This window comes from Aquarana catesbeiana, unplaced genomic scaffold, assembly GCF_042186555.1.
Source record: "Aquarana catesbeiana isolate 2022-GZ unplaced genomic scaffold, ASM4218655v1 unanchor244, whole genome shotgun sequence".
NCBI lineage: Eukaryota > Metazoa > Chordata > Amphibia > Anura > Ranidae > Aquarana > Aquarana catesbeiana.
In genome coordinates this window covers 117,749-139,020 of record NW_027362673.1, presented here as the reverse complement: position 1 = coordinate 139,020, position 21,272 = coordinate 117,749, and the positions used below count along the sequence as shown (strand labels likewise).

Genomic DNA, 21,272 nt, shown 5'->3' with positions numbered 1-21,272 from the left:
TGGTAAGGAATATTATATGGCATAGTGGTAAGGAATATTATATGGCATAGCGGTAAGGAATATTATATGGCATAGTGGTAAGGAATATTATATGGTATAGTGGTAAGGAATATTATATGGCATAGTGGTAAGGAATATTATATGGCATAGTGGTAAGGAATATTATATGGCATAGTGGTAAGGAATATTATATGGCATAGTGGTAAGGAATATTATATGGCATAGTGGTAAGGAATATTATATGGCATAGTGGTAAGGAATATTATATGGCATAGTGGTAAGGAATATTATATGGCATAGCTGTAAGGAATATTATATGGCATAGCGGTAAGGAATATTATATGGTATAGTGGTAAGGAATATTATATGGCATAGTGGTAAGGAATATTATATGGCATAGTGGTAAGGAATATTATATGGCATAGTGGTAAGGAATATTATATGGCATAGTGGTAAGGAATATTATATGGCATAGTGGTAAGGAATATTATATGGTATAGTGGTAAGGAATATTATATGGTATAGTGGTAAGGAATATGATATGGCATAGTGGTAAGGAATATGATATGGCATAGTGGTAAGGAATATTATATGGTATAGTGGTAAGGAATATGATATGGCATAGTGGTAAGGAATATTATATGGCATAGTGGTAAGGAATATTATATGGTATAGTGGTAAGAAATATTATATGGTATAGTGGTAAGGAATATGATATGGCATAGTGGTAAGGAATATTATATGGCATAGTGGTAAGGAATATTATATGGCATAGTGGTAAGGAATATTATATGGCATAGTGGTAAGGAATATTATATGGTATAGTGGTAAGGAATATTATATGGCATAGTGGTAAGGAATATTATATGGCATAGTGGTAAGGAATATTATATGGTATAGTGGTAAGGAATATGATATGGCATAGTGGTAAGGAATATTATATGGCATAGTGGTAAGGAAGAGTCCATGGAATAGTGGTAAGGAAGAGTCCATGGAATAGTGGTAAGGAATATGATATGGCATAGTGGTAAGGAATATTATATGGCATAGTGGTAAGGAATATTATATGGCATAGTGGTAAGGAATATTATATGGCATAGTGGTAAGGAATATTATATGGCATAGCGGTAAGGAATATTATATGGCATAGTGGTAAGGAATATTATATGGCATAGTGGTAAGGAATATTATATGGCATAGTGGTAAGGAATATTATATGGCATAGTGGTAAGGAATATTATATGGCATAGTGGTAAGGAATATTATATGGCATAGTGGTAAGGAATATTATATGGCATAGTGGTAAGGAAGAGTCCATGGAATAGTGGTAAGGAATATTATATGGCATAGTGGTAAGGAATATTATATGGTATAGTGGTAAGGAATATTATATGGTATAGTGGTAAGAAATATTATATGGCATAGTGGTAAGGAAGAGTCCATGGAATAGTGGTAAGGAATATGATATGGCATAGTGGTAAGGAATATGATATGGCATAGTGGTAAGGAATATTATATGGCATAGTGGTAAGGAATATTATATGGCATAGTGGTAAGGAATATTATATGGCATAGTGGTAAGGAATATTATATGGCATAGTGGTAAGGAAGAGTCCATGGAATAGTGGTAAGGAATATGATATGGCATAGTGGTAAGGAATATGATATGGCATAGTGGTAAGGAATATGATATGGCATAGTGGTAAGGAATATGATATGGCATAGTGGTAAGGAATATGATATGGCATAGTGGTAAGGAATATTATATGGCATAGTGGTAAGGAATATTATATGGCATAGTGGTAAGGAATATTATATGGCATAGCGGTAAGGAAGAGTACATGGAATAGCGGTAAGGAATATTATATGGCATAGTGGTAAGGAATATTATATGGCATAGTGGTAAGGAATATGATATGGCATAGTGGTAAGGAATATTATATGGCATAGTGGTAAGGAATATTATATGGCATAGTGGTAAGGAATATTATATGGCATAGTGGTAAGGAATATTATATGGCATAGTGGTAAGGAATATTATATGGCATAGTGGTAAGGAATATTATATGGCATAGCGGTAAGGAAGAGTACATGGAATAGCGGTAAGGAATATTATATGGCATAGTGGTAAGGAAGAGTCCATGGAATAGTGGTAAGGAATATTATATGGCATAGTGGTAAGGAAGAGTCCATGGAATAGTGGTAAGGAATATTATATGGCATAGTGGTAAGGAATATTATATGGTATAGTGGTAAGGAATATTATATGGCATAGTGGTAAGGAAGAGTCCATGGAATAGTGGTAAGGAATATTATATGGCATAGTGGTAAGGAATATTATATGGCATAGCTGTAAGGAATATTATATGGCATAGCGGTAAGGAATATTATATGGCATAGTGGTAAGGAATATTATATGGCATAGTGGTAAGAAATATTATATGGCATAGTGGTAAGGAATATTATATGGCATAGCGGTAAGGAATATTATATGGCATAGTGGTAAGGAATATTATATGGTATAGTGGTAAGGAATATTATATGGCATAGTGGTAAGAAATATTATATGGCATAGTGGTAAGGAATATTATATGGCATAGCTGTAAGGAATATTATATGGCATAGCGGTAAGGAATATTATATGGCATAGCGGTAAGGAATATTATATGGCATAGTGGTAAGGAATATTATATGGCATAGTGGTAAGGAAGAGTCCATGGAATAGTGGTAAGGAATATTATATGGCATAGTGGTAAGGAATATTATATGGTATAGTGGTAAGGAATATTATATGGTATAGTGGTAAGGAATATTATATGGCATAGTGGTAAGGAAGAGTCCATGGAATAGTGGTAAGGAATATTATATGGCATAGTGGTAAGGAATATTATATGGCATAGTGGTAAGGAATATTATATGGCATAGTGGTAAGGAATATTATATGGCATAGTGGTAAGGAAGAGTCCATGGAATAGTGGTAAGGAATATTATATGGCATAGTGGTAAGGAATATTATATGACATAGTGGTAAGGAATATGATATGGCATAGTGGTAAGGAATATTATATGGCATAGTGGTAAGGAATATTATATGGCATAGTGGTAAGGAAGAGTCCATGGAATAGTGGTAAGGAATATTATATGGCATAGTGGTAAGGAATATTATATGGCATAGTGGTAAGGAATATTATATGGCATAGTGGTAAGAAATATTATATGGCATAGTGGTAAGGAATATTATATGGCATAGCTGTAAGGAATATTATATGGCATAGCGGTAAGGAATATTATATGGCATAGCGGTAAGGAATATTATATGGCATAGTGGTAAGGAATATTATATGGCATAGTGGTAAGGAATATTATATGGCATAGTGGTAAGGAAGAGTCCATGGAATAGTGGTAAGGAATATTATATGGCATAGTGGTAAGGAATATTATATGGTATAGTGGTAAGGAATATTATATGGTATAGTGGTAAGGAATATTATATGGCATAGTGGTAAGGAAGAGTCCATGGAATAGTGGTAAGGAATATTATATGGCATAGTGGTAAGGAATATTATATGGCATAGTGGTAAGGAATATTATATAGCATAGTGGTAAGGAAGAGTCCATGGAATAGTGGTAAGGAATATTATATGGCATAGTGGTAAGGAATATTATATGGCATAGTGGTAAGGAATATTATATGGCATAGTGGTAAGGAATATTATATGGCATAGTGGTAAGGAATATTATATGACATAGTGGTAAGGAATATGATATGGCATAGTGGTAAGGAATATGATATGGCATAGTGGTAAGGAATATGATATGGCATAGTGGTAAGGAATATGATATGGCATAGTGGTAAGGAATATGATATGGCTGTCACGGAACGTCCCACACTCCGCTTGAGTCCTTCCGTCATATACCGCTTCCTAAGTTCTGGAACACGAGTCCAATGGATCTGGCTATAGGAACCCCAAGAACTAGACAACACTAGTCTTGGAGTACATCAGAACTAACTTTTATTTGAGATCTCCCACACATTTATACACCAGGCTGACTCAAAGCTAACCTAGTTAACATGAGCTAATTATCTCATCCTTTATACAGCCTAGGTCGCTGAGACATGACCTTTTGCCCAGACTTGTGGTCACCGAGCTTCACACAGTTATATCAACACAATAGCTGGAGCTAATTACAATTAACAATACAAACATAACCTAATTAACCTAATTAACATGAGCTCCAATAGGAGTCGTCCCGTCTCCTACATTGTATAGAGGACAATGTGATCAGCTCATTCAATTAACACACATTACCATAAACATCAACACAGGGTTAATTAGAACAAACAACAATGAGTTGAATACCTTTAGAACCTAGACTATACTTATTTACATTAAACCCATTATAGCTGACATCAGACAGGTGAGTGGAGATGATGACACCAGCATCTCCTCACAGGATGTGTCCCAACAGTATAATTCAGTCTTATCATTCTAATATGGCATATAACGGGTTCCAGAGTCTGTGTGTTTTGGGGGGACATGGAGCTGAATCCAAAGTAACACCAACCCCAGGGTCCCCAGGCATACAGCTCACAGAGAGCACCATTCCCCAAATGCTAGGGCCCATAATCGGTGGGCAACAGGCTTGCATACAGTCCTCTCCAACAGCCTCTGTTCTGGCTAGGTCTGTGACATTTCTCCCCTTTCGGCAGGAGACTAACACAGGAGGAGACCCCAGACGGGTTGACTCCGAAGTTAGTAAACAGCTCCAGTCCTCTACTGCCTGTACCCACACAGTACCCCAAATAAATTGTTCCAAACAAAGCATTACTCACCCAGCCAACCTCTGCCTCTCTCAGAGAACATATCTGCCGCTGGGGAGAGGCCTGGACTGGCCTTTCTCCCTGGAATCCTTTCTGCCGCTGGAGAGAGGACAGGGTGTCTGGGCTCACTCTGTCATGCTCTTGGGGATCGGGGCCCACTGCCCAGCATCCCTGGGGTATACAGGTGGAGACTGAAGTCCCACCCACCTTCACAGGAAATCCATCCTCTGTTAGTTGAGGGCAGAGTCCAGCAGTCCTCGGCCCTGTTGCCAGCCCTTCTGCTGGAAACCCCACACCATCTGTTCCAGCTAACTGTTGGAGAGGGAGGCCGACTGCCCCACCTCCCTGGAACTCTGTAGTTGTTGCCGGTGCTGGGCAGAGGTTGGTAGCACTCTGCCCTGTTGCCAGCACTTCTGCTGGGGACTCCGCATCCCACTGCTGCCACCAATGTCACGGAATGTCCCACACTCCGCTTGAGTGCTTCCGTCATATACCGCTTCCTAAGTTCTGGAACACGAGTCCAATGGATCTGGCTATAGGAACCCCAAGAACTAGACAACACTAGTCTTGGAGTACATCAGAACTAACTTTTATTTGAGATCTCCCACACATTTATACACCAGGCTGACTCAAAGCTAACCTAGTTAACATGAGCTAATTATCTCATCCTTTATACAGCCTAGGTGGCTGAGACATGACCTCTTGCCCAGACTTGTGGTCACCGAGCTTCACACAGGAATATAAACACAATAGCTGGAGCTAATTACAATTAACAATACAAACATAACCTAATTAACCTAATTAACATGAGCTCCAATAGGAGTCGTCCCGTCTCCTACATTGTATAGAGGACAATGTGATCAGCTCATTCAATTAACACACATTACCATAAACATCAACACAGGGTTAATTAGAACAAACAACAATGAGTTGAATACCTTTAGAACCTAGACTAAACTTATTTACAGTAAACCCATTATAGCTGACATCAGACAGGTGAGTGGAGATGATGACACCAGCATCTCCTCACAGGATGTGTCCCAACAGTATAATTCAGTCTTATCATTCTAATATGGCATATAACGGGTTCCAGAGTCTGTGTGTTTTGGGGGGACATGGAGCTGAATCCAAAGTAACACCAACCCCAGGGTCCCCAGGCATACAGCTCACAGAGAGCACCATTCCCCCAAATGCCAGGGCCCATAATCGGTGGGCAACAGGCTTGCATACAGTCCTCTCCAACAGCCTCTGTTCTGGCTAGGTCTGTGACAATGGCATAGTGGTAAGGAATATTATATGGCATAGCGGTAAGGAATATTATATGGCATAGCGGTAAGGAATATTATATGGCATAGTGGTAAGGAATATTATATGGCATAGTGGTAAGGAATATTATATGGCATAGTGGTAAGGAATATTATATGGCATAGCGGTAAGGAATATTATATGGCATAGCGGTAAGGAATATTATATGGCATAGTGGTAAGGAATATTATATGGCATAGTGGTAAGGAATATTATATGGCATAGTGGTAAGGAATATTATATGGCATAGTGGTAAGGAATATTATATGGCATAGCGGTAAGGAAGAGTACATGGAATAGCGGTAAGGAATATTATATGGCATAGTGGTAAGGAATATTATATGGTATAGTGGTAAGGAATATTATATGGCATAGTGGTAAGGAATATTATATGGCATAGTGGTAAGGAATATTATATGGCATAGTGGTAAGGAATATTATATGGCATAGCGGTAAGGAATATTATATGGCATAGTGGTAAGGAATATTATATGGCATAGTGGTAAGGAATATGATATGGCATAGTGGTAAGGAATATTATATGGCATAGTGGTAAGGAATATTATATGGCATAGTGGTAAGGAATATTATATGGCATAGTGGTAAGGAATATTATATGGCATAGTGGTAAGGAATATTATATGGCATAGCGGTAAGGAATAGTACATGGCATAGCGGTAAGGAAGAGTCCGTGTCATAGCGGTAAGGAATAGTACATGGCATAGCGGTAAGGAAGAGTCCATGGAATAGTTGTAAGGAATAGTACATGTCATAGCGGTAAGGAAGAGTCCATGGAATAGTTGTAAGGAATAGTACATGTCATAGCGGTAATGAAGAGTCCGTGTCATAGCGGTAAGGAAGAGTACATGTCATAGCGGTAAGGAAGAGCACATGGCATAGCGGTATAGAATAATACATGGCATAGCGGTAAGGAATAGTACATGGCATAGCGGTAAGGAATAGTACATGGCATAGTGGTAAGGAATAGTACATGGCATAGCGGTAAGGAATAGTACATGGCATAGCGGTAAGGAAGAGTCTGTGGCATAGCGGTAAGGAAGAGTCTGTGGCATAGCGGTAAGGAATAGTACATGGCATAGCGGTAAGGAAGAGTCTGTGGCATAGCGGTAAGGAAGAGTCTGTGGCATAGCGGTAAGGAGGAGTCTGTGGCATAGCGGTAAGGAAGAGTCTGTGGCATAGCGGTAAGGAAGAGTCTGTGGCATAGCGGTAAGGAATAGTACATGGCATAGCGGTAAGGAAGAGTCTGTGGCATAGCGGTAAGGAAGAGTCTGTGGCATAGCGGTAAGGAAGAGTCTGTGGCATAGCGGTAAGGAAGAGTCTGTGGCATAGCGGTAAGGAAGAGTCTGTGGCATAGCGGTAAGGAAGAGTCTGTGGCATAGCGGTAAGGAAGAGTCTGTGGCATAGCGGTAAGGAAGAGTCCGTGGCATAGCAGTAAGGAAGAGTCCGTGGCATAGCGGTAAGGAATAGTACATGGCATAGCAATGAGGAAGAGTACATGGCATAGCGGTAAGGAAGAGCATATGGTGTAAGGTCTTGGCTAGGTTAAGGGCCGTAGTTAGGGAGAGATTAGTTGAAGACCCAGATTTAGAGTTATTTAAGGATCACTGATACAGCTTGGACTAGGGTTAGGTGAGGATCAGGGTTAGGGTTAGGATCATCACCCTAAGGTGAGGAGGACCAGGGTTAGGTTTTCTTGAGGATCAGGTTTATGTGAGGGCTTAAGTTAAAATTCAAGGTTAACATTTATGGTCAGCTTAAGGTTAACAGTTATGTTAAGGAGCAGGGTCAGGGTTAGCCTGAGGACCAGGTTTAGGGTTGTGCTGATAACCATGATCAGAGTTATGCTGAGGACTATGTTTAGGGTTATGTTGAAGACCAACGTTACCGTTATGTTGAGGACCAGGTTTAGGGCTATGCTGAGGACCAGGTTTAGGGTTATGGCATAGTGGTAAGGAATATTATATGGCATAGTTGTAAGGAATATTATATGGCATAGTGGTAAGGAATATTATATGGCATAGCGGTAAGGAATATTATATGGCATAGTGGTAAGGAATATTATATGGCATAGCGGTAAGGAAGAGTACATGGCATAGCGGTAAGGAAGAGTCCGTGTCATAGCGGTAAGGAAGAGTCCGTGTCATAGCGGTAAGGAAGAGTCCGTGTCATAGCGGTAAGGAAGAGTCCGTGTCATAGCGGTAAGGAAGGGTCCGTGTCATAGCGGTAAGGAAGAGTCCATGGAATAGCGGTAAGGAAGAGTCCATGTCATAGCGGTAAGGAAGAGTCCGTGTCATAGCGGTAAGGAAGAGTCCATGTCATAGCGGTAAGGAAGAGTCTGTGGCATAGCGGTAAGGAAGAGTCTGTGGCATAGCGGTAAGGAATAGTACATGGTATAGCGGTAAGGAAGAGTACATGGCATAGCGGTAAGGAAGAGTCCGTGTCATAGCGGTAAGGAAGAGTCCGTGTCATAGCGGTAAGGAAGAGTCCGTGTCATAGCGGTAAGGAAGAGTCCGTGTCATAGCGGTAAGGAAGGGTCCGTGTCATAGCGGTAAGGATGAGTCCATGTCATAGCGGTAAGGAAGAGTCCATGGCATAGCGGTAAGGAAGAGTCCATGGCATAGCGGTAAGGAAGAGTCCATGGCATAGCGGTAAGGAAGAGTCCATGGCATAGCGGTAAGGAAGAGTACATGTCATAGCGGTAAGGAAGAGTCCATGGCATAGCGGTAAGGAAGAGTACATGTCATAGCGGTAAGGAAGAGTCCATGTCATAGCGGTAAGGAAGAGTCCATGTCATAGCGGTAAGGAAGAGTACATGGAATAGCGGTAAGGAAGAGTCCATGGCATAGCGATAATGAAGAGTACATGGCATAGCGGTAAGGTAGAGCACATGGCATAGCGGTAAGGAAGAGCACATGGCATAGCTGTAAGGAAGAGTCCATGGCATAGCGGTAAGGAAGAGCACATGGCATAGCGGTAAGGAATAATACATGGCATAGCGGTAAGGAATAGTACATGGCATAGCGGTAAGGAATAGTACATGGCATAGCGGTAAGGAAGAGTCCATGTCATAGCGGTAAGGAAGAGTCCATGTCATAGCGGTAAGGAAGAGTCCGTGTCATAGCGGTAAGGAAGAGTCCATGTCATAGCGGTAAGGAAGAGTCTGTGGCATAGCGGTAAGGAAGAGTCTGTGGCATAGCGGTAAGGAATAGTACATGGTATAGCGGTAAGGAAGAGTACATGGCATAGCGGTAGGGAAGAGTCCGTGTCATAGCGGTAAGGAAGAGTCCGTGTCATAGCGGTAAGGAAGAGTCCGTGTCATAGCGGTAAGGAAGGGTCCGTGTCATAGCGGTAAGGATGAGTCCATGTCATAGCGGTAAGGAAGAGTCCATGGCATAGCGGTAAGGAAGAGTCCATGGCATAGCGGTAAGGAAGAGTCCATGGCATAGCGGTAAGGAAGAGTACATGTCATAGCGGTAAGGAAGAGTCCATGGCATAGCGGTAAGGAAGAGTCCATGTCATAGCGGTAAGGAAGAGTCCATGTCATAGCGGTAAGGAAGAGTCCATGTCATAGCGGTAAGGAAGAGTACATGGAATAGCGGTAAGGAAGAGTCCATGGCATAGCGATAATGAAGAGTACATGGCATAGCGGTAAGGTAGAGCACATGGCATAGCGGTAAGGAAGAGCACATGGCATAGCTGTAAGGAAGAGTCCATGGCATAGCGGTAAGGAAGAGCACATGGCATAGCGGTAAGGAATAATACATGGCATAGCGGTAAGGAATAGTACATGGCATAGCGGTAAGGAATAGTACATGGCATAGCGGTAAGGAAGAGTCCATGTCATAGCGGTAAGGAAGAGTCTTTGGCATAGCGGTAAGGAAGAGTCTGTGGCATAGCGGTAAGGAAGAGTCTGTGGCATAGCGGTAAGGAAGAGTCTGTGGCATAGCGGTAAGGAAGAGTCTGTGGCATAGCGGTAAGGAAGAGTCTGTGGCATAGCGGTAAGGAAGAGTCCGTGGCATAGCGGTAAGGAAGAGTCCGTGGCATAGCGGTAAGGAATAGTACATGGCATAGCGATGAGGAAGAGTACATGGCATAGCGGTAAGGAAGAGCATATGGTGTAAGGTCTTGGCTGGGTTAAGGGCCGTAGTTAGGGAGAGGTTAGTTGAAGACCCAGATTTAGAGTTATTTAAGGATCACTGATACAGCTTGGACTAGGGTTAGGTGAGGATCAGGGTTAGGGTTAGGATCATCACCCTAAGGTGAGGAGGACCAGGGTTAGGTTTTCTTGAGGATCAGGTTTATGTGAGGGCTTAAGTTAAAATTCAAGGTTAACATTTATGGTCAGCTTAAGGTTAACAGTTATGTTAAGGAGCAGGGTCAGGGTTAGCCTGAGGACCAGGTTTAGGGTTGTGCTGATAACCATGATCAGAGTTATGCTGAGGACTATGTTTAGGGTTATGTTGAAGACCAACGTTACCGTTATGTTGAGGACCAGGTTTAGGGCTATGCTGAGGACCAGGTTTAGGGTTATGCTGAGGACCAGGTTTAGGGTTAGGCTGAGGACCAGATTTAGGGTTAGGCTGAGGACCAAGGTTAGGGTTAGGCTGGCGTGACCGGATGTGGGAGTGAGAGGAGGGGTGAGCGAACTCCCCCCAGCCCGATGCCTCCGTGTCTATAGCAATTCGCTCCAGCGCCTCCGACCTGGCTGCGAGCGATCTCTCCCCCTACAGGACCCTGTGCCTACCCAGCTGCTCGGCGTGACGCCGGAACATTAGCCTAGCCGCTCGGGAGAAGCTGTGCCCTGATCCTTCGGAAGTGGAGAGGAGGAGCTCTGGCTCCCTGCTTGGGGCGGTTGCCCGGGCGACGGCTAAGGCTTCACTATCAGAGGAAGGAGACGGTGGGGACGGCGTGTACTCACAGAGAAAGGAGCCACCAACAGGAGCGTCCCTGTGCTGCCCAGGTACCCGGCAGCGTTAAGGTATCAGCTTTTGTGACCATACTAGCGGGCGTGCTGGAAGTGGACTGTCTCTCCCCTCTCCCCAGGGATTAGCCTAAATGCCGTGGATGAAGGGGGAGAGGAGGTACAGGTGAGCTCAGCCAGCCTGATTTATCATCATTCTGTGACCTGTCCTGAGCCCAGGCAGGTTCAAGCAACCTGTTGCACTATTTTATAGTGACTTGTGCATATTTGGGAAAAGTTACTTTCTGATGGTTGGTTGAGGGCTATACTAATAAGGGATACTACTGAGTTTGTAACTGCACTGAGTGAAGAGAAAAGGAGCAGGGGAAGAGATTGGAGAGGGGGGGGAAAATACTAACCCCACGAGCGGCTAAACCCTTTTATATATCCCCCCGGCTCATACAACAAGCCATGACTAGAAAAAAGGGAGAGGAATTACAACAACAGGACAATACTGGATCCCAAATGACCCGTACTTCAAAAGAAAAGGCGAACCAGGCAGCAGTCGCAGCAGCGGCCAAACTGGAAAAATTTGCTCACCCCTCCACTTCATCGCCACCTAAAAACACTCAGCAGCACCAGGACAGGTCGCAAGTAGGGGGCTCAGGGGACAGAAAGAGCCTAGGAAAGGGACCAACTGCAATGCACACAACGAAAATGGCGATTAGTAAAGGTACCACGGGCGACCCCGTGGGACTAGCAACCAGTAATGCCGCTGCGCAAAACGCACCAGCAGACGGTGAACCCACGCTGAAGGACGTTTTATGTGCTGTCAATTCCTGTAAAGCCTCTTTAAGCGACCTGAGCGACCAGCTGACGGGACTAAAGGAAGAGATTATTAGGGTAAGCCAAGAACTGCAAAGGGTAACAACTAGAACATCTGAATTGGAGGAGAGAGTAAGCCAGGTTGAGGACGACTTAACCCCACTGAAGCAAGATATCAAGTCACTAAAAACGCAGATGGGCCTATACAAAGCGAAAATGGAGGAAATCGAAAATAGGTCCCGTAGGAACAACGTGAGAGTGGTAGGCCTACCGGAGCGGTGTGAGGGTCCTCACCCCGAGGAGTTCTTGGAGAAGTGGCTTAGGGGTATATTTGGGACGGAAACTTTCTCCCATCTTTTTGCAATTGAGAGAGCCCACAGAGTGCCAACCAGGGCCTCGCCATCAGGGGGGCACCCTAGGCCAATAATAATGAAGCTCTTTAACTATAGAGATAAGGCAATATTGATGCGTAGGGCCAGAGAACTGGGGGATATTCTGTATAACGGAGTCAAGATCTCATTTTTTCCTGATTATTCCCCAGACCTCCAGAAACGAAGGGCTGAATATAGGGATATTAAGCGTAGCTTACGGACTTACAATATAGAATACGCCCTGCTATACCCTGCACGGCTGCGCATCACTGCCTTGGGATCTACCCATTTCTTTGATACAACAGCAGGGGCAACAAAATGGCTGGAAGACAATAAAATGGGCCTACAGAGTTAAGGGTTAAAAAAAGGTTATTTAAACCTGGACAGGAAAGGAGGAAAACGCAACTTTTTCTTTTTTCTTTTTTCGATTTTTGTTCATTTTTTTTATTTTTCCTTTTTTTTTTTTTTTTCTTCCCTTCTTTTTTCATAGTAATTAGCAGTTGACACGGGGGCGGGGGGTTGGGGGGGGGCACGAGAGTGGAGGCACGGATGAAGGATGTGATTCCACTAGCTGTGTATGTTGTTTTGTGGGCTTGGAAATGGGTCGTGGGTGGGGGGGCGGGGGGGATGAGCGTGGTAGCGAGTCACAATGTAATTTATCAGCATATGTGTGGGGAGTCACTTCTTGTATGGTTGGGAGGGGGGAATAGGGTCACAAGCGTAGCCCCCAGGGCTAGCCTAATTAGGCAGGGGGGGGGATCACGAATAAGGGTGGGAAGAAGGGGGGGGATAAAACTGCAGGCGGGTGGGAAGGGGGGTTCACAGTGAGTCATAGGGATAGGCAACGGTGTAAATGCAAGGTATATACAGTTATGAAGAGTTGGTTCACAAAAACAAATGTAATGTATATTAGCACAATGGTTTGTATTTGCAGCTAGGAATTGTAGGGGGGGGGATCCCCGGACGCGGGGGCCCCCTGCCCCCCTCTCACCTTCTTTTTTCTCACTTTTTTTCTGTATTTTTTTCTCGCTTACACAACCACAGAGTTCACGACGAGCCCGGTACCCATAAATGCACAAAAAAACTTTTTTTTTCTTTTCCCCCTTTTCTTTTTTTTTTTTTTTTTTTTTTTTCCCTCTTGCTTTTTCTCGTTTCTCCTTTTTAGATGCCTTTTAAAACGTTAAGGATAGGCTCCTGGAATATCAGGGGCATGGGTGATCCTACCAAAAGGGCAGCGGTATTTTTGGCAATGGAAGCTCACGGCGTTGAACTGGCTTGTCTGCAGGAAACCCACCTTACTAATGATACCAAACTACAGGCTCGGAACCACAAATTCCAAGAACAGTATCACTCAGTTCACACCTCATACTCAAGAGGGGTGAGCATATTGGTGGGGAGAGGTATCTCGTTTTCCTGCAGGGAAGCCAGAATAGACGCACTGGGTCGCTATATTTTTCTGAGCTGCGTTGTGGAAAATCAGCCCCTGGTGTTAGCAAATATTTACATCCCCCCTCCGTTTAAAACAGAGATCATTCTGGACCTGCTGGAGTTTGTGGAGAGCAAAGTAGACGTACCGATCATATTAGTAGGGGATTTTAATACAGTTTTGGATAATAAATTGGATCGGTTCCCGCCCATGAACCGGGCGGAAAGGCTATCAGAGGGCCGCTTAGGCCAACTCCTGGAGGAAGTTGGGTGGTGCGATCTATGGAGATCCCACAGCCCAAACATCCGACAGTACTCCTGTTATTCAGGGACGCACTCTACTCTCTCGCGCATAGACATGGCGATAGGCAACAGGGATGCTATGCAATTAATAGGGAACATAGAGTATAAGCCGAGGGGCATTTCAGATCACTCACCCTTGATCCTGACTCTGAACCTAGCTGCTAAATCTAGCCATAAAAGGTGGACAATAAAACCATTATGGTTGGACTTAATAAACAGCCCAGTAGAAGTAACCTCTAAATTAAAAGAGTTTGTAATGTTTAACTCAGGCTCAGCCCCTGTGGGGGTAGTGTGGGATACTTTAAAAGCGTTTCTTAGGGGACTGCTACACCAGCAGGTTGTCATAACTAAGAAAATGTCAAGGGAATGGGAAGAGAGGGCCAGTAGGGAAGCTATGGAGTCTGAAGCACAATACGTGGCGGACCCAACTCCGGAAAAACAGGCGCTATGGCTCAGTAGACAACAAGAGTATAGAGAAGTAATCAATAGAAGAGTAGAAAATAAAAGACTCTTCCAGAAGCAAAATTATTTTGGTGAAGGGGAGAAAGTGGGCCGGATGTTGGCACTTATAACCAAATCTAACCTATCCCCATCGGCCATTTTCTCAATTAAGACACTGCCTGGAGAAATTACTTCCGACCCCGCCAAGGTCCTAGAGACTTTTTCGGCGTTTTACAGGGATCTGTACAGGTCACGCAGGGGGTCGGACCGGCGCGTTATGAACAGGTTTATAGAAGGGGTGGAGCTGCCCGTGCTCTCGGAAAGGGACAGGAGCGAGATGGATTCTCCCCTGACCCTGGAGGAGTTGCAAAAGGCCGTCGCGGAGCTGTCAGGCCAGAAATCTCCAGGCCCGGACGGTTTGCCATTGGAGGTCTATAGAAAGTATGGGGAGGTGCTACTTCCGGAGCTTCTAAAAGTACTGGAGCAGTCAACCAAGGACGGAAGGCTACCTTTGTCGATGTCGGAGGCCGATATAGTGGTGATACCAAAGGAGGGGAAAGATTTATCGGAAGTCTCTTCATATAGACCAATTTCATTACTGTGTTCGGACGCTAAGATTGTTGCAAGGGTACTGGCATCCAGACTAAATAAATGCATTACAAAACTTGTACATCCAGACCAATCGGGGTTTATTCCCGGTCGGTCTACTAGTACCAATATTAGACGGGCCTACTTGAACCTTCAGGTACCGGCGGAGAATGCGGGGTCTAGAGCCATACTGTCCTTGGATACCGCCAAGGCCTTCGATAGCCTGGAGTGGGAATATCTCTGGTGGGTCCTGGAGAGGTTTGGATTCGGCCCCGTATTCATCAGCTGGTTAAAAACCCTATATAACCATCCAAAGGCAAGACTCAAGGTAAACAATGACTACTCGGAAAGCTTCCCCCTTGAAAGAGGAACCAGGCAGGGCTGCCCCTTGTCCCCTTTGTTGTTTGTCTTGGCTATGGAGCCATTGGCGGGAGCGGTGAGATCATCAGCCGATCTGCAGGGCTTTCATAGGAAAGGCGAGGAAGAGAGAATAGCGCTTTTTGCGGACGATGTTTTATTCTTCCTTGGGGACACGATCTCCTCATTAGAGAAAGTAGTCCATTTGGTGGAGGACTTTGGTAAATTCTCAGGTCTGACCATTAACTGGGAGAAATCATCGCTCCTGCCGGTTGACCCATTGGCCAGTCCTATCCCAACGAGCCTACCTCAATTAAGAGTCACGGGGAAAATGAAGTACCTTGGCGTTGTGTTGTCTAGGGACCCCGACACGTTCATTGAGGACAACTTGGTCCCTCTTCTTTTGAAATTTAAAAAAAAATGTGACATCTGGTGTAGACTCCCTCTCTCCACAGCGGGTCGGGCTAACTTGATTAAAATGGTATGGCTGCCTCAGTTGTTATACCTGCTCCACAATTCCCCAGTGTGGATTGGGGAGAAGTGGTTCCAAAGAATTCAGTCCCTCTTTAGGGAATTAATTTGGAAAAAAGGGCAGGCCAGGATAGGCCTACAAAAACTGCAGTGTCCTGCCACGGAAGGGGGATTGGGGATCCCCCACCCGTTTGCCTATTTTTTGGCGGCCCAACTACAACAACTTGGTGGATGTGCCACTGATGGAGGGGGAGGCAAGAGTGTCCAAATTATTTTGCAGGGAAGCCCTCATAGTTCATTAGTTGAAGCACTGGAGGCAGACTCGCTACAACGAGAGACCCCAACACTTAAAATGATTACTAAGGTCTGGCAGACAGCCAAGCGAGTAATGGGGTACAAGGGAATCTCAGAATATTCACCAATTTGGAACAATAGGTTCCTGCAGGAATTACTATCAGTCGATAGGAACAAGTTGTGGGAAAGGAGCGGGATACGCCGGCTGACGCAGCTATATGAGGGGGACACCCTGAAATCCTTCGAGGAACTGAGGCACGAATACGGGTTGCCAAACCGAGTATTTTATAGCTACCTACAGATTAGACATGCCTTGAGCAAACAGTTCGGAAGGCAACCCCTTATATGGTGCAAGATCCCATTATTACAAGCAACAATAAAATCAGAGACCTCTAAGGGGTTAATCACAATGATATATATCCAACTAATAAAGAAAATAAACACACAGGTAGGTTCTTTTGGGGGTAGGGACAGGTGGGCGGCCGACGTGGGGGAAATCACGGATACACAGTGGAAAAGGATTCTGGAACTTGGACCAGAGGTGTCGGTCTCTCCCTCACAAAAAGCTTCTCACCTGATGCTGCTGTACAGATCCTACTATACACCGAAAAAGCTTTTTATCTTTGGCCGCAGAAGTAGCGACGAGTGTCCTAGATGTAGAAACACAGGCGACTTAATCCACATGTTCTGGAGGTGCCCAAAATTAGCTAGGTACTGGCCTGAGATTTTAAAGAAAATAAATACCACGCTTAAAATTAATTTAGGGTTAGATCCCAAGACATGCGTGCTGGGACATGTGACTAACGGACTGAGAGACAGTAGTACGGTGGTAGCGGCAGCAAGATGTTTGTTCCAGGCCAGGAAACTAATTGCACAGTCTTGGCAGTCAAGAACTCCCCCCACCCCGGAAGACTGGATCAGAACTGTCAACTCCACAGTGTGGAGTGAAAGAACATTCTACACTAGGTTAGGCAACCATAACAAGTTTGTAAGAATGTGGAACCCGTGGATTCAGGCAATGCCTTGTCCGCTAGCAGTGTTACCCTAGTGTTGAACACACCTGCCTCCCCCATTGATGGGGCTAGGCCGAGCGAGTAGTAGCTTAGAGGTCAGAGCTGAGAGAGAACAATGTATTGAACTAACTCTGGCCATTGAATGCGCTTTGGAAACTTGAGGGCTCAACAAGGGGGGGTTAAAGGGGGGTGGGGGGGTTAAAGGGGGGAGGGGGGGTGGGTGCATTAGTGAGAGAAGTATTAATGCATTAATACGCACAATAGTAATATGTGGGCGTGCGGCTTCCGGTTTTGAGAGGTAGGATGTTGGTTTCATACTTTGTACTGCCGCACCTCTATAATTAGCTACATTCTGAAATGCATTTGGTTATACAATACCTCACTTAAAAAAAAAAAAAAAAAAAAAAACCTTCGAATGGCCACAATGATGTGACTGGATTAGAGACATATATGAATATCACTCTGAAAGAAGTCTCTGGATAAAGTTAACTGATGTGGCAAAAAGAAAAAAAAAAAAAAAAAAAAAAAAAAAAGGTTAGGGTTAGGCTGAGGACCAAGGTTAGGGCTATGCTGAGGACCAAGGTTAGGGCTATGCTGAGGACCAAGGTTAGGGCTATGCTGAGGACCAAGGTTAGGGTTATGCTGAGGACCAAGGTTAGGGTTATGCTGAGGACCAAGGTTAGGGTTATGCTGAGGACCAGGTTTAGGGTTAGGCTGAGGACCAGATTTAGGGTTAGGCTGAGGACCAAGGTTAGGGTTAGGCTGAGGACCAAGGTTAGGGCTATGCTGAGGACCAAGGTTAGGGCTATGCTGAGGACCAAGGTTAGGGCTATGCTGAGGACCAAGGTTAGGGTTATGCTGAGGCCCAAGGTTAGGGTTATGCTGAGGCCCAAGGTTAGGGTTATGCTGAGGCCCAAGGTTAGGGTTATGCTGAGGACCAAGGTTAGGGTTATGCTGAGGACCAAGGTTAGGGTTATGCTGAGGACCAGGTGTAGGGTTTGACTGAGGACTGGGTATAGCATTTAAATGAGGACCGAGTATAGGGTTTGGCTGAGGACCAGGTGTAGGCTTTGGCTGAGGACCAGGTGTAGGCTTTGGCTGAGGACCAGGTGTAGGCTTTGGCTGAGGACCAAGCTTAGGGTTTGGCTGAGGACCAAGGTTAGGGTTTAGCTGAGGACCAAGGTTAGGGTTTGGCTGAGGACCAGGTGTAGGCTTTGGCTGAGGACCAGGTGTAGGCTTTGGCTGAGGACCAAGCTTAGGGTTTGGCTGAGGACCAAGGTTAGGGTTTAGCTGAGGACCAAGGTTAGGGTTTGGCTGAGGACCAGGTGTAGGATTTGGCTGAGGACCTGATGTAGGGTTTGGCTGAGGACCAGGTGTAGGGTTTGGCTGAGGACCAGGAGTAGGGTTTGTCTGAGAACTGGGTGTAGGGTTTGGCTGAGGACAAAGGTTAGGTTTGGGCTGAGAAGGGTTGGGGTTAGGCTGATCATCGGGTCAGGGCTAGGGTCAAGACTTGGGTTAGATTGAAGTGTAGGGTTTGTAATTAGTGTGTGACTTTATTCTGATTTTTGTTATTTTCTATCAGAATCCACACAGCAGAATCCATCGCTGATCAGACACAACGAATACAGGGACTTCAGAGCCTCTACGCTGAGACCAACCCAGCCCCCAGGTCAGCAAACATGTTATCACACCTTCTCTTTTCAGTATTCGTAATCTGCTATTTATACTTCATAACATTTTTTGTAAGAGCCTTATAGGGCTGAGCTAATCCTCACGTTGATGGGAGGTTGTTCATTTTATCAATTCATATATTTCTGATCTGCATTCCACTTCCACAGCTTTCTTCTAAATAATTAGTACTTAATGTGTTTTCTAGATGTTTCCCTACAGATCCCAATACTTTATACAGGTCATGTCCCGCCAAGCCCACGTACAAGGAACATGGAGCCAGGTAAGTAGTAGAGTGTTGTCTCGTATTATCACCAGTATATAGAGTACAGATGTAGCAATAGGAGACACTGGGCTGCATGTGTGATATGGATGGCACAACAGACACATAAAGACAAAATTGTCCTTCTCCAATTTCTGTCTCTGACTTCATGACCTGCCCACCATTGCTGTATTATTTGTTTCCTGATAGTGTGCCAGCTCTGGGTCTCTACACCTAGAATGGAAGTTCTGGCAGAGGACAGGGAAGGTGTGCCAGCTCTGGGTCTCTACACCTAGAATGGAAGTTCTGGCAGAGGACAGGGAAGGTGTGCCAGCTCTGGGTCTCTACACCTAGAATGGAAGTCCTGGCAGGGGACAGGGAAGGTGTGCCAGCTCTGGTCTGTACACCTAGAATGGAAGTCCTGGCAGAGGACAGGGAAGGTGTGCCAGCTCTGGTCTGTACACCTAGAATGGAAGTCCTGGCAGAGGACGGGGAAGGTGTGCCATCTCTGGTCTGTACACCTAGAATGGAAGTCCTGGCAGAGGACAGGGAAGGTGTGCCAGCTCTGGGTCTCTACACCTAGAATGGAAGTCCTGGCAGAGGACAGGGAAGGTGTGCCAGCTCTGGTCTGTACACCTAGAATGGAAGTCCTGGCAGAGGACAGGGAAGGTGTGCCAGCTCTGGTCTGTACACCTAGAATGGAAGTCCTGGCAGAGGACAGGGAAGGTGTGCCAGCTCTGGGTCTGTACACCTAGAATGGAAGTCGTGGCAGAGGACAGGGAAGGTGTGCCAGCTCTGGGTCTCTACACCTAGAATGGAAGTCGTGGCAGAGGACAGGGAAGGTGTGCCAGCTCTGGGTCTCTACACCTAGAATGGAAGTTCTGGCAGAGGACAGGGAAGGTGTGCCAGCTCTGGGTCTGTACACCTAGAATGGAAGTCCTGGCAGAGGACAGGGAAGGTGTGCCAGCTCTGGTCTGTACACCTAGAATGGAAGTCCTGGCAGAGGACAGGGAAGGTGTGCCAGCTCTGGTCTCTACACCTAGAATAGAAGTCCTGGCAGAGGACAGGGAAGGTGTGCCAGCTCTGGTCTGTACACCTAGAATGGAAGTCCTGGCAGAGGACAGGGAAGGTGTGCCAGCTCTGGGTCTCTACACCTAGAATGGAAGTCCTGGCAGAGGACAGGGAAGGTGTGCCAGCTCTGGGTCTGTACACCTAGAATGGAAGTCCTGGCAGAGGACAGGGAAGGTGTGCCAGCTCTGGGTCTCTACACCTAGAATAGAAGTCCTGGCAGAGGACAGGGAAGGTGTGCCAGCTCTGGGTCTGTACACCTAGAATGGAAGTCCTGGCAGAGGACGGGGAAGGTGTGCCAGCTCTGGGTCTGTACACCTAGAATGGAAGTCCTGGCAGAGGACGGGGAAGGTGTGCCAGCTCTGGGTCTGTACACCTAGAATGGAAGTCCTGGCAGAGGACAGGGAAGGTGTGCCAGCTCTGGTCTGTACACCTAGAATGGAAGTCCTGGCAGAGGACAGGGAAGGTGTGCCAGCTCTGGTCTGTACACCTAGAATGGAAGTCCTGGCAGAGGACAGGGAAGGTGTGCCAGCTCTGGGTCTCTACACCTAGAATGGAAGTCCTGGCAGAGGACGGGGAAGGTGTGCCAGCTCTGGGTCTCTACACCTAGAATGGAAGTCGTGGCAGAGGACAGGGAAGGTGTGCCATCTCTGGTCTGTACACCTAGAATGGAAGTCCTGGCAGAGGACGGGGAAGGTGTGCCAGCTCTGGGTCTGTACACCTAGAATGGAAGTCCTGGCAGAGGACAGGGAAGGTGTGCCAGCTCTGGTCTGTACACCTAGAATGGAAGTCCTGGCAGAGGACGGGGAAGGTGTGCCATCTCTGGTCTGTACACCTAGAATGGAAGTCCTGGCAGAGGACAGGGAAGGTGTGCCAGCTCTGGTCTGTACACCTAGAATGGAAGTCGTGGCAGAGGACAGGGAAGGTGTGCCAGCTCTGGGTCTCTACATCTAGAATAGAAGTCCTGGCAGAGGACAGGGAAGGTGTGCCAGCTCTGGGTCTCTACACCTAGAATAGAAGTCCTGGCAGAGGACAGGGAAGGTGTGCCATCTCTGGTCTGTACACCTAGAATGGAAATCCTGGCAGAGGACAGGGAAGGTGTGCCAGCTCTGGGTCTCTACACCTAGAATAGAAGTCC

The 21,272-nt window shown here is 45.5% G+C and overlaps 1 protein-coding gene across 1 annotated transcript in view; it reads left to right on the top strand.

The window, feature by feature from the left end:
* The window catches only part of CD6 (CD6 molecule), a 112,766-nt gene that overhangs the window by 49,319 nt on the left and 42,175 nt on the right, over positions 1–21,272 (top strand). Inside the window, exons 7-8 of the mRNA XM_073611936.1 lie at positions 18,719–18,805; positions 19,013–19,087. Coding sequence (XP_073468037.1) covers positions 18,719–18,805; positions 19,013–19,087 — 162 coding nt within the window. The remainder of the gene's footprint in view (positions 1–18,718; positions 18,806–19,012; positions 19,088–21,272) is intronic.